General features: G+C 36.8%; 1 protein-coding gene across 2 annotated transcripts in view; it reads right to left on the bottom strand.

Annotated features, from left to right (window-relative positions):
• Cldn16 (claudin 16) overlaps positions 1–9,471 on the bottom strand; it is a 29,888-nt gene extending 20,417 nt beyond the window's left edge. Inside the window, exon 1 of one of the 2 annotated variants that reach the window (XM_005383226.2) lies at positions 9,158–9,339. In XM_005383226.2, coding sequence (XP_005383283.1) covers positions 9,158–9,271 — 114 coding nt within the window. In that variant the 5' untranslated portion in view covers positions 9,272–9,339. Of the gene's footprint in view, positions 1–9,157 lie in introns of both variants that reach the window. The other variant, XM_005383225.2, reaches the window with a different exon arrangement.
• Between the last annotated feature and the right edge of the window lie 4,387 nt (positions 9,472–13,858).

Here is a 13,858-nt window from a genome sequence, read left to right on the forward strand (position 1 = left end):
AGTTCCATTACCATTTTTGAATGTGGTACCTGCATGTATAAAATACTTATAACTGGTAATCATCAGTGACTGCATTGAGTCTATATTTTGAAACAGTTACTACTTAGACATAGAATTAATTCATTAATTATTTCAAGTATTGCATGAGATTTATTATGGCAATCTATTTTGCAAATAAGCAACTGGAGGTAGAAGACCCTGACAACTCTGAAATAGTTCAGTGGATAAATGGAGAAGAGAATGCTAGAAAACAGTAGATTATGTGTGTGTCTTTGGCAGCGGAGTGTATTTAAAACTCATTTAAAAAAAATCCATTTGAGTATTCTCAAATTTTAAAAAATCCATCTAAAGTATTCTAGAACTCAATATTGGAAGATTGCTTTGGGCAAAGTTAGCCCTAACTTGAATTTCATCCCAAAGCTGTTATTCGTCAAAACCTCACTTTGGCTTGCTCTGCCTAAGGTTAAATCTTGCAGCAGGATGCTGGATTTTGTGGAAGGCTATCTATTGGCAGAAACACGGAGTTTAAAAATTTAAGAGAAAAATATATTTTGTGAAATTTTACATTGATTTCTAATAATTGATTGAAATTAAATTTAAATATGCAAAAAACTTTATAAATTGACACTCTGAATATTTGTGTTGTAATTTTAGTCAAGATTTTACCCACTTTAGGGTTTCAGTCACTTTATCTGTATAAAGGATATAGTAATAGGGTTATTTTAAGTATTGAGAACTTGCAAATACAGTGATAAAAATTATTTGCTGCATAAATGAAAATAGTAGTAAAGTACTGAAACATCATAATGACTTAAAAGGTGGTTATGTCCAACTTTACTAACAACAAAAAAAGTGGAAAAAGTTAGTCGTAATAGGATGAGTGAAGGCCCTAACAAGTTATGTCCAAATCATAATTTTAGAACCCATGAAAATGACTATTAAGCAAAAGTTTTTGTGGATGTAACTAAATTAAGGATTTTGGCATGAGGAGACCATCTCAGATTACCCTAGTGTACTCTAAACCAATGACAAGTATCCTCATAAGATCCACACAGAGGAGCGACGGCCGTGAAGGATGCAAGGTGAATACAGAGACAGAGATTGGAGTGGTGCAGCCAGAAGAAACACCTACAGCCATCGCAAGGTGAAAGAAAGGAGAAGTAAATTCTCCCCCCAGAACCTTCAGAAGCACTGCAGCTTTGCCAAGACCTTGATTTCAAACTTCTGGCCTCCAGAACTATGAGAGAACACCTTTCTCTTGTATTACTTCACCCAGTTTATGGTCACTTGTTACAGGAAACCAATCTAGACACTCGGCACAGGGCTGTCATGCAAGCTTTTTCTTTAAAGCCTGTTTCTGTTGCATCTCTCAATCAACAAACACACTGGATTCAGTTAATCTTCTCTGGAGCTCCGTGCTGTGGATAGGGAATCATTACCCTATAATCAGACCATTCTCTACAATTTCCTATGTCTAAGTCAATCACTGAAACATTTTTGCTATATATTGTCATTTTTTACATTACATAGAAAGTGGTCTGACATTATATGCAAAAAATCTTACTCTACACTGATGAGTGTTTCTGCCTTGCCAAAATAATCCGGCAGTGTTGTCGATTCTAAGGCTATTGATCATTTACCCGCAATGACCGTATTTAGAAAAGCAATGAGCTCATTAGAGAAAATAAGGAATCCAATTTCATTAGCTATTAAAGCCTGGGGCACACTGTTACACTGTTTGGTATTCACCCTCAGTTAAGGTTCGTGAGAATAGTGTCTGCAATTAACTAAAATTCTGCGTTAATAGAGCACTTGCCGGAGACACCCTTAAAGGTGCCTTTGTGCACAAAATGCAAGGTTGAAAGATTTTATGTTATCATATTTAGGAAAGCTCTCCTTGCTATAATATGCAGTCTCCAGGTAACCTAATCCTCTTTTTATAAAATGGCTTATTAGAAATTCTCTAAAAGGCAAACAAAGGTAGGTTCTTCAGGTTTTGAACAAAGTTCTTAAAAAGGAGACTGAAATTTAAAATATTACGGCTAACCTTTCTGAAAGGGTAAAAAAATGCACAAAGTTAATGAATAACTTCTATCTCATAGGCTCATCTGAAACAGAAGATTCAAAACTTGAGCTTCTTTTCAATGTTCGTTTCTGTGTTTTATAGATAACAAAATAATGCTAAAAGAAATTTATATACTATTTTAATAAGTATTTATTGATCTGGAAAGTGAGAACTGGATTATCTCTTAAGTGAGAAGTCAATTCATACAAAGTTTGAAAATAAATGAAGCTAACGCAGACCTCCTAATTGCTTGCTAATAGGTGAAATGAAAAGTTTTACAGGACATTCCAGATTTGTGGCCTCTTGTTGGCTGCACCTGTTTGGGTGAGGCTTGTGCTCGGGGCTCCTGACAGTTTCTGCGACGTCTGCTTTGCTCCTGAATGTCAGCTACTGGATCCCTCAGGACTTTTGCAATTTCCCCTCCTGGTATATACTAATAACTATAAATCAGCATGTCAAACTTCTACCTACAATTCAGATCCCATTTCAAAGATATTCCTTCTTCTATGAGGTTTCCTGTTCTATCAGGAATTAATCATTTCCTACCCTGAGATCCCATAATAATTTGTCTACAGTTTTAGAATAATCCTTGCATTATTGGAGTGCATTTAATGCTTCTGTCTGCCATACTGAGAGCTATATTAGTTGAATGCTTTACACGTACTAATGAACATGCCAACTAAATGCTGTGAAGTAAGACAGACTCGGCACCTTGCTTCAAAAATCCTCTACTTTCTACTTCTTGATATATAATAGGTGAAGTTTTTTTTTTTTACAATTCACAACTATGCACGCTATATGTCATTTGTGTTTTAGAGTAGAACATGATTCCTGATAATGGTTACTAATACGCTGTATGCACAGTTGTTGCTACATATAGGTGTTTAACTAAAACAGCAAAATCTAGGAGTCCAAAGGACTACTTAGACTGAACAGTGCTCGATTTGGTGTCGTCCTGGACTTGGTCTAACTATCTGGTTCCGTATGGTGTTTACTGCAGTACTAAGGAGGAGCAGGACGATGTTCAAAGAGCTTCAGAAAATCGTATTGATGATGACTCTTTCCAACTGAGTTACTGTGTCACAAATTACTTCTTTGATCCTGGGATTTACTACTGTGAACTCCACAGCAGTCTCCCAAAGGCTTCTCCGAGTTATGGACCTGGAGGTCATTATGTTAAGTGAAATATACCAAGCACAGAAAGACAGATACTGTGTGATCTCAAGAGACAAGTACATTTTTCTTTTTTCAATCATATGTGGAATCTGAAAAGCAGGACGCATAGAAGAGGAGTGTGGAATAGTGGTTATCAGAGGCTGGGGAGAAGTGGATGGAAGGAGGGCTGTACAAGGCTCCTCAGTATTACTAAGTAACACCCAGATAGAAACAAGAAGTTCCAGTGTGCTACTGCACAATCAGGCCACTGTAGGTAATGATAATGTACTGTATATCTCAGAAAGCTACCAGGAAGAATTTTGAATGCCTCATTAAGAAGAACTGCAGAGAAAGATATGTTTAATCTGATATTAGCATTACACGTGTACATGTACCAAAACATCAGATGATATCTTATTAATATGTATGATTTTCATGTTTATGTATCCTTTAATTTAACTAAAATAAAATTTAATTTAAATGAAATGAAATAAAAACAAACGAATAAATATTTTTTCTATTTTTCGTAAATTTCTCTTGTCAATCCTGAAATATAAGAACAAACACAAAATTTGACTGTTGTCTTTTTAATATCTTTTGGGAATTAGAGACACTCAAAATAATTTGATAATTATCAGTTTTCCAGTTACACTGAGCATTTTATATGTGTATTTCTGGCATATTTACATATAAAGAGATATATAAATAAATGTAGTGAACATAAGTATATGTAACATATAAATGTACACATATATGTGTAAATATATGTATATAATTATTCATATAATTATGCATATGATGTAATATAAGCACGTATACTTTAAACTACACATTAACTTACATAGTTATGTATTATATAAAACTACATGTAAATGTGTTATATAATATGCTATATTATATAAGTACGAAGCATAAACAATAGATATTGTAAATATTTATTGTTAGTTGACACATATCAAGCAAGAGTTTCTTCATAAATATGCATTAGGTTATAATGTATAAGTATGAATAATGCATAAACATGAACTAAATGTACTAAGCCATTAAGATACATTATTTTAAGAAGCACCTTGCTTATACATATTAATACTTATAATTTTCACAGGACTTTATCATCCTGTCCTAACATATTTTAGCATTGAAACTGCAATTTGTATGTACCCAGTACTTACTCAGATACCTTTATTAAAATGCAAATATTTTAGTAACATATTTGTAAATAGTAATGTTTTACCACTAAAAGTGAAAATATTTTAATTTTAATATAAAATGTATTTGAATTTTTACAATCAGGATTCTGAAATTTTTACTTTTATATTTTATTTTATAGTTTTGCCAGCCCATGCTGTAAAATAAAATAAGAATTAGTAAAGATGAGGGATCAAAACCAAAATAATCACAATAGAAATTACTTTATATTGTATTTACAAGACTTGAAATATAGTAGTGAGTTTACAATTTATTTGTCTTATTTCTGCCTGGTTATTCATGAACCACAAGCTAAAAGCATAATTATTAGGGTATAGGGTAATTCAACCTTAGTAAAATATGATTTTTGTGACCTTTGCAGTTGTATGAGCTGATTTACATATCCAAGCTATCTAAATATTTCACGTTTAGTTTTTCTTTTTTAATTTACTTAAGTCACTTGCATTGGATTTCTTCCTATAAAAATATGGTATCACAACTTGTAATGATAATTGCCTAGTGGCAGAGATCACAATTGTGTTGAGTGATTTATTGTAAAATATTATTTTAGTTTTTCCTTCTTTTCTAAAATTTCTACCTCTCCTTAAAGCACCAATCAGAAAAGCCTTATTATCTTGATATATTAACACTTTGTATCAACCTGATTAGACATCTCTTGAGATGAGATCTTTATTCCCATGGTGTTAATAAGAAGAGCCAAGTACATATATATATATATATATATACATATTGAAAGCTGTTAAACTGTATTGAGGCACAAGATCTCACTTTCAAAGAAAAGAAGTAGTCATTTCTCTACTCTACAGAGATATTTTCATTTAGGGTCTAACAGGAAACATTTAAAGATCATCTTATACCATATTCCATTCATTTATTCATTCTTGCAACACTATAAGTGCATAAAAATTTTAAATGACAAGTATGCGAGTGGTGTCACATCAATTCATAAGCACAATGCATCATGAATATCTATAGTATGAACGCCAGTGCTAGAGCTGCAGGAAATTAGGAGCTACATACAAGAATATGTGTACTCTTAAATGTCTGCTAGAAAGGAAAACTGGTATATGAATAATCAGAGAACATAGCAGGTATAATAACTTTAATATGTACTTTATATCTGAAAGAATTATAACATCATTAATGCAAATAGAAGTTCCAGGAGAGAAACCGATTAGGAGGATAAAATAAATTCCAATGTGAGCCACTTTCTTTTGAAGTAATACAGTTTTAATTATAACAGTGCTTGGTGTATAGCAGCTTCACTGGAGATAATTAAGAAAAAATTAACTAAAAATGGAACCATTATTGTCAAATATTTATTCCTTCCTATAATGGAAAGACCAGTCACTTTGTGAAGAAAGGGTTTTTTTTCTATTCCAGTGTGGATAATTAAGAGTTACATATCTTATAGTATACTTAACACATTAGAAATGCTATTAATTATTTATTTATTTTGTGGAGCATGAGCTTTTGATAGCTAAGTTTGCTGTTGGAATCCACTGTCTGTCTAATTACCCTGGTTATGGAATTTTAAAAGCATAGCCATAAATGAAGGACAGACAAAACACAGCTCAGAGAAATAACTGAAATTTCTCAAAGATCCATAGTGACAATAGGAATAGAATTTAAATCTGGTCTCTCTTTGTTCAGCGAACACTAAACAAAATGCCATCTTCTCCTCCAGAAGGAAAACAAAGCAATGAGCTGCAAATCAATCATAATATATTTGACATTTATTGGCCCATTTGTATTTGTCTGGTGCTAGGGTAAATGCTTTAGATATAAAAGCGAGTTTAATTTTCAGGAGAAACCTATGATGTATGTATTATTATTCTCCCTCTGCAGAAGAGGAAATGTGGTCTATAGCAATTGAAAAGTCTGCCCAAATCACACAGCTACTGCCCATCAAAGCAGGACTTAACCACAGCTCGCTCTGGCATGAAATCTCACCCCTCTACTTTCCCATTGTAAAGAACTGTATCCTGTCTCCTGGTGCTGTGTAATAAGGAAAGCCAGGACAATGAAAAGACACACATGGGGCTGGGGATTTAGCTCAGCGGCACAGCGCCTGCCTGGCAAGCACAAGGTCGTGAGTTCAACTCCTGGTACCGGAAGAAAAAAATAAAAGACACACAGGGAGATGATCTAAGGATGTTGTTCCATGGTAACTTGAGCACATAAACTAATGTTCCCCCATTTCTACTCCAGGTGAGAGATTCAACTATCCCTCTACTTGCCCCACAATGGGATTGGGTGGATTTCAGCCTTGACTTCTTCATCGTCATCCTCACAGGCAGTTAATTATCAAACTCATCAATTAAAGTTCTTCATAGCTTTACATATCCTTTCATGCTTTTTGGCACTATCCTTCAAAATGCCATTGTTTTCCCTCTGGTGTGTAGCAAACATCTCCGAGTACCTGTCCTCCGTGTATTTCACTGTACCTTTCCCAAACATGTCTCACAAACAGCCAGAATGATTTATGTTTGTAAAATGCAAGTACATGTTTGCTTACAGTACAGCGTCCCTGCCTATGAAATACAATCTGCATTTTACATGATACACAACACCCTCGAGTATGCAGACCCTTTTTTCTCCATAAAAACACTTACTATAGTAAAATATATACAATGCCAGAAATATACAGTGTTTTTACGTCCATATCTCTGCACATACATTTTTTTTGCTGGTAATACTTTACTTCTCCTGGTATTCTTTTATGGTTTCAAGTCTTAGTTGAGATACTCCTCCTTCTGGGTTTAGTTCGCTGATGGTCCAGGACTGAGTGAACGTGCCACTCAAGGCTATTCGTTATCATAGCTTTGGCGGCACTGGTGTTTAACCATCAGTTCATTGTCTGTGTCCCTCATGATGTCAGGACTCATTCTGCTTCCATTTAAGTAATGGGAAGCAAGGAAGAGCTCAGATAAACTCCCTAACACTTGTCCAAGGTTATCAAGGATTAATCCCAAGTGAATAACCTGGACTGCTTATTCCCATTCATTTTAATTAGATGTGTTCTTGTACAATGCAGATGGCAAATTGTTTGATCTCTGACAATGGAAGAATAAAGCACTTTAAATGCCAGTTCTCCTGATCTCTCTCTTCTCTCTCTCTCTTTTTCTCTCTCTCTCTTTCTCTCAACATGTGTTGACTCTTTCTCAAACTCTATTTTTGACTAAGAGAAGTTAGCAATTCCATCATCTGAATCAGAATGATTTTCAAATTGTAGAAAATAAGTTTATCAACAACTTCAGATCACATTTTAAATATTTCAAAAAAATTAAATACAGTTTTAAGCTGGGCATGGTGGTACATGCCTGTAATCTCAGCATTTGGGAGGCTGAGGCAGGAGGATGGCCATGAATTCAAAGCCAGCCCGCGCTACACAGTGATACCCTGTTGCAAATAAAACAAAACAAAATAAAGTAAAATGCAGTTTTAAGTATGCTTAAAACCTACATATTGTGCATATTAATCACCTACTACTAGACAACTGGGAAACACCAGCCAATTGGGGAAAGAATGTTTTGTCCTCACTTTTCCTTGAGGACTGCTTGAAAGAAATTTTTCTTTTCACTTACTGCTTATATGTGTAGCCGGATAAAGTACATGGCTAGACTCAGTTTAAAGCAGACATACTTTACAATAGTTCAATTCCATCACAGCTTTTAGAAATATAATTTTATAGTGCTAAGGTGGTATTCTTAACTCCATTGGTTTTGAATGTCATGTAAAAGTCAGAAGAGAATTGAAAAGCAAGGAAAATAAACAGCAATTAATAAACAGCATAATAGAAAAACTATTACTTTCCATTTTTAAGTTCAACTTGAGATCTAGTAAGTAAAATTAGAAGAAAAATATGTCAGTTTATTTTCTAATATCTTTTCCAAACTTTATAGGCATGACATTATAGCATGTGTTAGAATAAACTGTTCCCTTTGTCATACATAAAAACTGTGTTTAGTACTCTGCTTTCTTGATATGTTTTTTTCCTTACTTACATTTTCCCAAATGTTAGTAATACATTGTAGCTCATTGTGAAAATTCAATTTTTTTGCTAATTTTCTCAGATTCCAGTGGCCACAGGAAATACTTTTGTGCTTCGGATGCACTTCTTTTTCATCTGCCTTTATGAGAAAAATAAAATTCTCCAATGTGAACTTACTCATCCTTTCATGACATTTCCCACCTGTGACTCAATTTGGATAGAAAATTTCTTAAATCTATGTTTGTGCCCTGTATGCTGCTATGAAGCTCTGTTGCATGCTGGTTGGGTGGGTTTTATGTGCCTTGAGATTGATTATTCAGTGTGTTGGATTATGGGTACTCCTTTTGGAAAACCTATCCCAATACGATTAGAAGTTTATCTTAGAAAATTTGTTACTGGAATGTTGTTCAATTTGGTATGTGTAATGAGAGAAGAATTGAACTAGTGGATAATTATATAATAACTCTTGTGTAATTTTATCCTTATGTAAAAAGGATTTATCCTTATGTAAAAAGCAACCTCATCTGCAAAATGTGATAGTATATTTAGTCATTGATTAGTGCGAGGGTTAAATGAACTGAGGATGTAAAGATTCAGTAGGCAGTAAGTTGGCCCCTGCTGGCTACCTTTCAATCCTTCATCATAGGCAGCATGCTTACTAAGGATGCCGTACGGCAGTTGGGGCCTGGAGAAAATGTAGACTGGGTCCAAAAAAGAAGTTAACAACTTCTTACCTCCAGAGAGTCATCAGCATTCACCATCCAACAGTCTGTCCAGGTGGCCAGAATCAAAAACCCAGTGGAGAAAAAGGCAAAGAAGCAGGCAGCATACTGAACAAGGTCCCTCATGGTGGTGAGCAGCCTGCTCGGAAGGGACACAGGCAGGCAACAGGCCCAGGCCCACGCCGGTACCTGGAATGCTACTGGGCCTCTGTGTCTGCTACCTGGGGGCGAGAAAGCCCAGGTCTTTTCCTTTTCCTTCCACCCCACTGCGTGCACCGTAAGTAGCAGTAAGAGTAACACAAACAGGCTGTAACCAACAGAGGGTCCTGGAGGTCATTATCCAAACCAACCAGCATCCAATCAGAAGCCAGCTCAGTGAAAGGACTGAGTACATTCTGGGTCAGGGAGAGCGGGAGCCTGGTAACCTTTCCTGCCCAGACTGGGGGTTTGTGCAGTAGGATGGTCAGCAAAGGCATAGGCCAGAGCCAAGACTGGGTGAGGGTTTCGCAGGGGGAGCCTGTGACCAATCCTTCCTGCCCTGCAGGGAGAGGGAGCTGCTTTCCTCCCCCTCAGAAGAAAGTTTCACGGTCTGCTGAGTGCTATTTTATTGTTAGGACTATTTTAATATTCGCTGACTACCTTCGATGGACAGACCACAGGCGAAATTATGCTAAGCAAGTACTGGCTCAAGGGAGTTTGCATTCCAAAGTGCTGGACAGAGCCGCCCCACCAAGGACTTCTAGCACCTGAGCAACGGGCAGGGTCAAGGATCCTAACTTGTCAGCATCAGGAACTGGGCACAGTTGTGTGAATGCCTAAATAATAACTCTATTTTTGCCTTGTAAAGCGGTACACACCTGTAATCCCAGCAACACGAGAGGCTGTGGCAGGAGTACTGCAAGTTTAAGGCCAGCCTCAGCAACTTAGTGAGAGCTTGTCTTAAAATATAAAAAGGACTGGGGGATATAGCTGAGTTGTAGAGTGCCCCTGGGTTCCATTCTCCTGTACCAAAAATAATTAAATTATTTGTAATTAAATTGTAAAATTAAAAAGCGCACACACACACGCACCATATGAAACAAACAAAACAATACAGAAAACTCAACATTTTTCAACAATGCAGTCATTTTACAACAAATACAAAATCTTGAGTTGTTTTACAATGCTTCCTTTACATATACATATATGTATGTATATATGCTCTTCTTTGTGTGTGTGTGTGCGTGCATGCTTATTTTCAGTGGGTTATTGTTGCCTTATTTTAAAATATATTTGTAAAACTTTTCTAAATGGTTTATAGACATGGTATCATTTCATTTTCATAAGCATCATAAGAAGGCTTTAATACCCCACTTTACAAAAACGGCAGCCCAAAGATTCTGAGCATAGCAGCTTCACAAAGAGAAATGACGGCCAGAGTTGCTGGGATTAACAGGTTCACTTAGAAATTATTACACTGCTTATGGAGAACTAAAAATAAAACTAGCTGTTCTAGCAATCTTACGACTGAGTGCATATCTAATGGAAATAAAGTCAGTGTCTACAACAGACATCTAAGCACACTTGTTTGTTGCAGTGTTATTCACAAAAGACAAGAGAAAGAAACAAGCTCAGTGTGTATCCACTGATGAATGGATAAAGCAAACGTGGTATCCGTATATAATGGAGTACAACTCAGTCATAAATATGATGAAATCCTATCATTTGCACAACATGAATGAAACTGAAGGATATTACATAATGGGAAATAAATCAGGCACAGAGAGAGAAATATATGATCCCACCCCTCACATTTTAGTAGAATCTAAGACAAGTTGACCTCAGAGAATTATAATGTAGAATAGTGCTTATCCATTTCTGCAGGGATGGAAAGGTAAGCGGGGTTAGGGAAGAGTTTAGGCAATGATTATACAGTTACCGGTTGTAGTAATAAATTCTAGCATTCAATTACACAATCAGGCGACTAGAGTTAACAATAATGTGTTGTGGTTTTGATGAGTCACAAGTGACGCTTTCCTTGTGCCCTGCCATTTAAAATGCTAAGGAGGGCGCAGACCAATTCAAAGAACAAAGGCCCATTACAGGAAAGTCCCAAGTCAGCTACGAGGTTATGGCCCAGCAGCCTCTCGCGCTGTAGTTTTTTCACTGTGCACATTGCAGCAGTGGTTCTGAAGCCTCAGCACACGCAGGAACCACCAAGGCCACTGTTTATGAATACGGACCAGGGAATTCCACCTCTAGAGAACTGGATTTGGGAAACAGTGATAGCCAAGAACTCATATTTTATAAACAGTGGACCCTCGGATTATGACTGGCCTGACCTATGAACAATATGGGCTACAACTGGAATTGTAATTTTAACTGATGACCACTGTCTTGAGTCATGACCCAAATGCCACCCACCTGTGCTTGCAGATGGTCTCAGATACAGATTGAATCCCGAAAGAGCTCTGGAAGGAACATTACAATAGCCTTTCCTGTGTGGGGTGAATTGGGAAATCCTGGGCCAGGGTCTCTCTAGGGACACTGAGCTCTGCCTGTGTACAGCAGAGAGACTTTGAAGGGTGTGTAGGGGAGCCTGAGCTTTTAATTGACAATCTGAGTTACAACTCGAGTTTGCAAGTCTGGGGTTCACTGTGTGTTTGATATAAACGTGTTTTTCTGAGATAGATGGCCAAACTTTGAGAGACTAGTTCAAAAAAGAAGCAAAATTCCAGCATAATACTACCAATAAAATTGGGGATATTAATATTGCATCTCAGATAGTGACTTTTCCCTAACTAGTACTGTTAATAAATAGGAAATTTTTCTCAAACACTTCTGTATGAAAAGCTTTATCCCCAGTGATGCAATGTTGAGAGGTGGGGCCTAGAAAGGTAATTGGATCCTGAAGGCACAGCCTTCATCAATGGATTAACTCATTGATGAGTTTATAGCTGAGTGGGTTTATTATGGGCTGGGCCAGTTGGAGATAGCAGTTTACCGGGGACATAACTTCGAAGAGTATATTCTTTCCCCAGCTCCTTCCTTTCCTTCTGGCTCTGTATAATTTCTGTTTTCCAGATGCCAGGAGTTGAATAATGTTCTTCTACTATATCCTTCTGCCATGATGTTTCTGCTTTGGAGCCAGACAAATATAGACTGAAAGCTCTGAAATCATGAACTAAAATAAATGCCTCTTCTTGTAAGTTGCATCAGGTATTTTATGCTAGCAATGGAAAGATAACTAATAGAAGTAATCTCAATATCACAATCTGTTGGACAGGAGTCAGGAAGAGAAAAACACTGACCATCCCTATATGCAAACACGGACATGTATACATGTATTTCTGGAAATTGGAGATTCTGACATAAAAAAGTTTAGATGCTCATGTATTTTACTCTTGGTATTTACCTGGCATTGTGTTATGGTAGAACTACCTCTGAATTCAAGTGACTGTAGAAAAACTCCTGAATTTAAATTTATTATGCTTAGAGAAAAAGATAGTCATTCTTAAATGTTAATTCTGTGGCGGAGGCCGTAGCATACCAGGAGGCTTCAGAAAGGGGAGTCATGCAGACTGATAGTGGAGGAAAGACTTTGTGGCTGGGGCGTGAGTACAGTTTTAAGGAAGAGAGCTGAGCGGCGGGCTGTGAGGATGGAGATGCAGATGCAGAGTACATCCCGAGTCTGTCTACACGACTTGTTCTCTGCCTTGCTCTAGACTCAATTTTCTAGCTTTATGAGCTCAACTGAAGTTCGGTTTCATTTCATCCAAGACACTGATGGACAGCATACTCTGATTCTAGCACTCTGCTAGATCCTGGGGACACAGAGAAAGTAAAAGGTGGATGACCTGGTTTTAGTCCATGAGAAGTTTACTCTTCAGCGGTGGCCAATACCTAGGCCCTGAGAGGAATCGGAAAGTTCCATTCAGGTAAGTCTGACAACAGTTTACATGCTAGCAACACTCCCAATAATAGTATGTAGGCACATTAGATGGAAAGATGTAGTTTCTCAGCTTATTGTAAGCACAAAATATAATAATCATCAATTGCAGGGTGCAATAGGGTTTACAAAATATTTTCAAGTGCATTATCCCATGTTCTAAAGACCAACATCTTTGTTTTGTTCCTCAGTAGATCCCACATGCTTAAAAACCTACCTGGCACATGGTAAACTCTCGCTAGACATATATTAATTAATCCTCAGAATCTCTACATTTTATGGAATATACAGCCATATTATATTCTATATTTCAGAAAACATCCAGAGTCCCCTAGAATGTACATTAGACTGACACAAGAGGGCTGATCATCTTTGCAAATCCAGGGCTATATATTTTGCAAGATCTCAAAGACAAACATTTTAATCACTCGACTATGCACTGTGTTTGCCCTCACCCAGCATTTGCATGACTCTTGACAGAGGTTTTAGAGCTGCCTGGTAATCAGGTGAACAATACCCTCAGCTTTACCACCCTGGACCATTAAGAAGGAAGTAATTGCAGAACTGAAAATGCTGCAATTGTCCCTTCCATCCTGCAGGTGGAAGCAGCCCTGCATTTTCAGCTGGGCAAAATAACATTATGTTATTGTGCATGTGTGCACTCCATTGTTTCTGCTGGTCTCACAAAATGTTCCTTCTACATTCACTGCAATAATGCAGGTCCTTAGAAAGAGTAAACTAAGTTATACCACATCTTGTAAATAATTTCTTTCTCCCTTTTGAAA

The sequence above is a fragment of the Chinchilla lanigera genome, unplaced genomic scaffold, assembly GCF_000276665.1.
Source record: "Chinchilla lanigera isolate Chin_1 unplaced genomic scaffold, ChiLan1.0 scaffold00019, whole genome shotgun sequence".
In the NCBI taxonomy this organism is placed as follows: domain Eukaryota; kingdom Metazoa; phylum Chordata; class Mammalia; order Rodentia; family Chinchillidae; genus Chinchilla; species Chinchilla lanigera.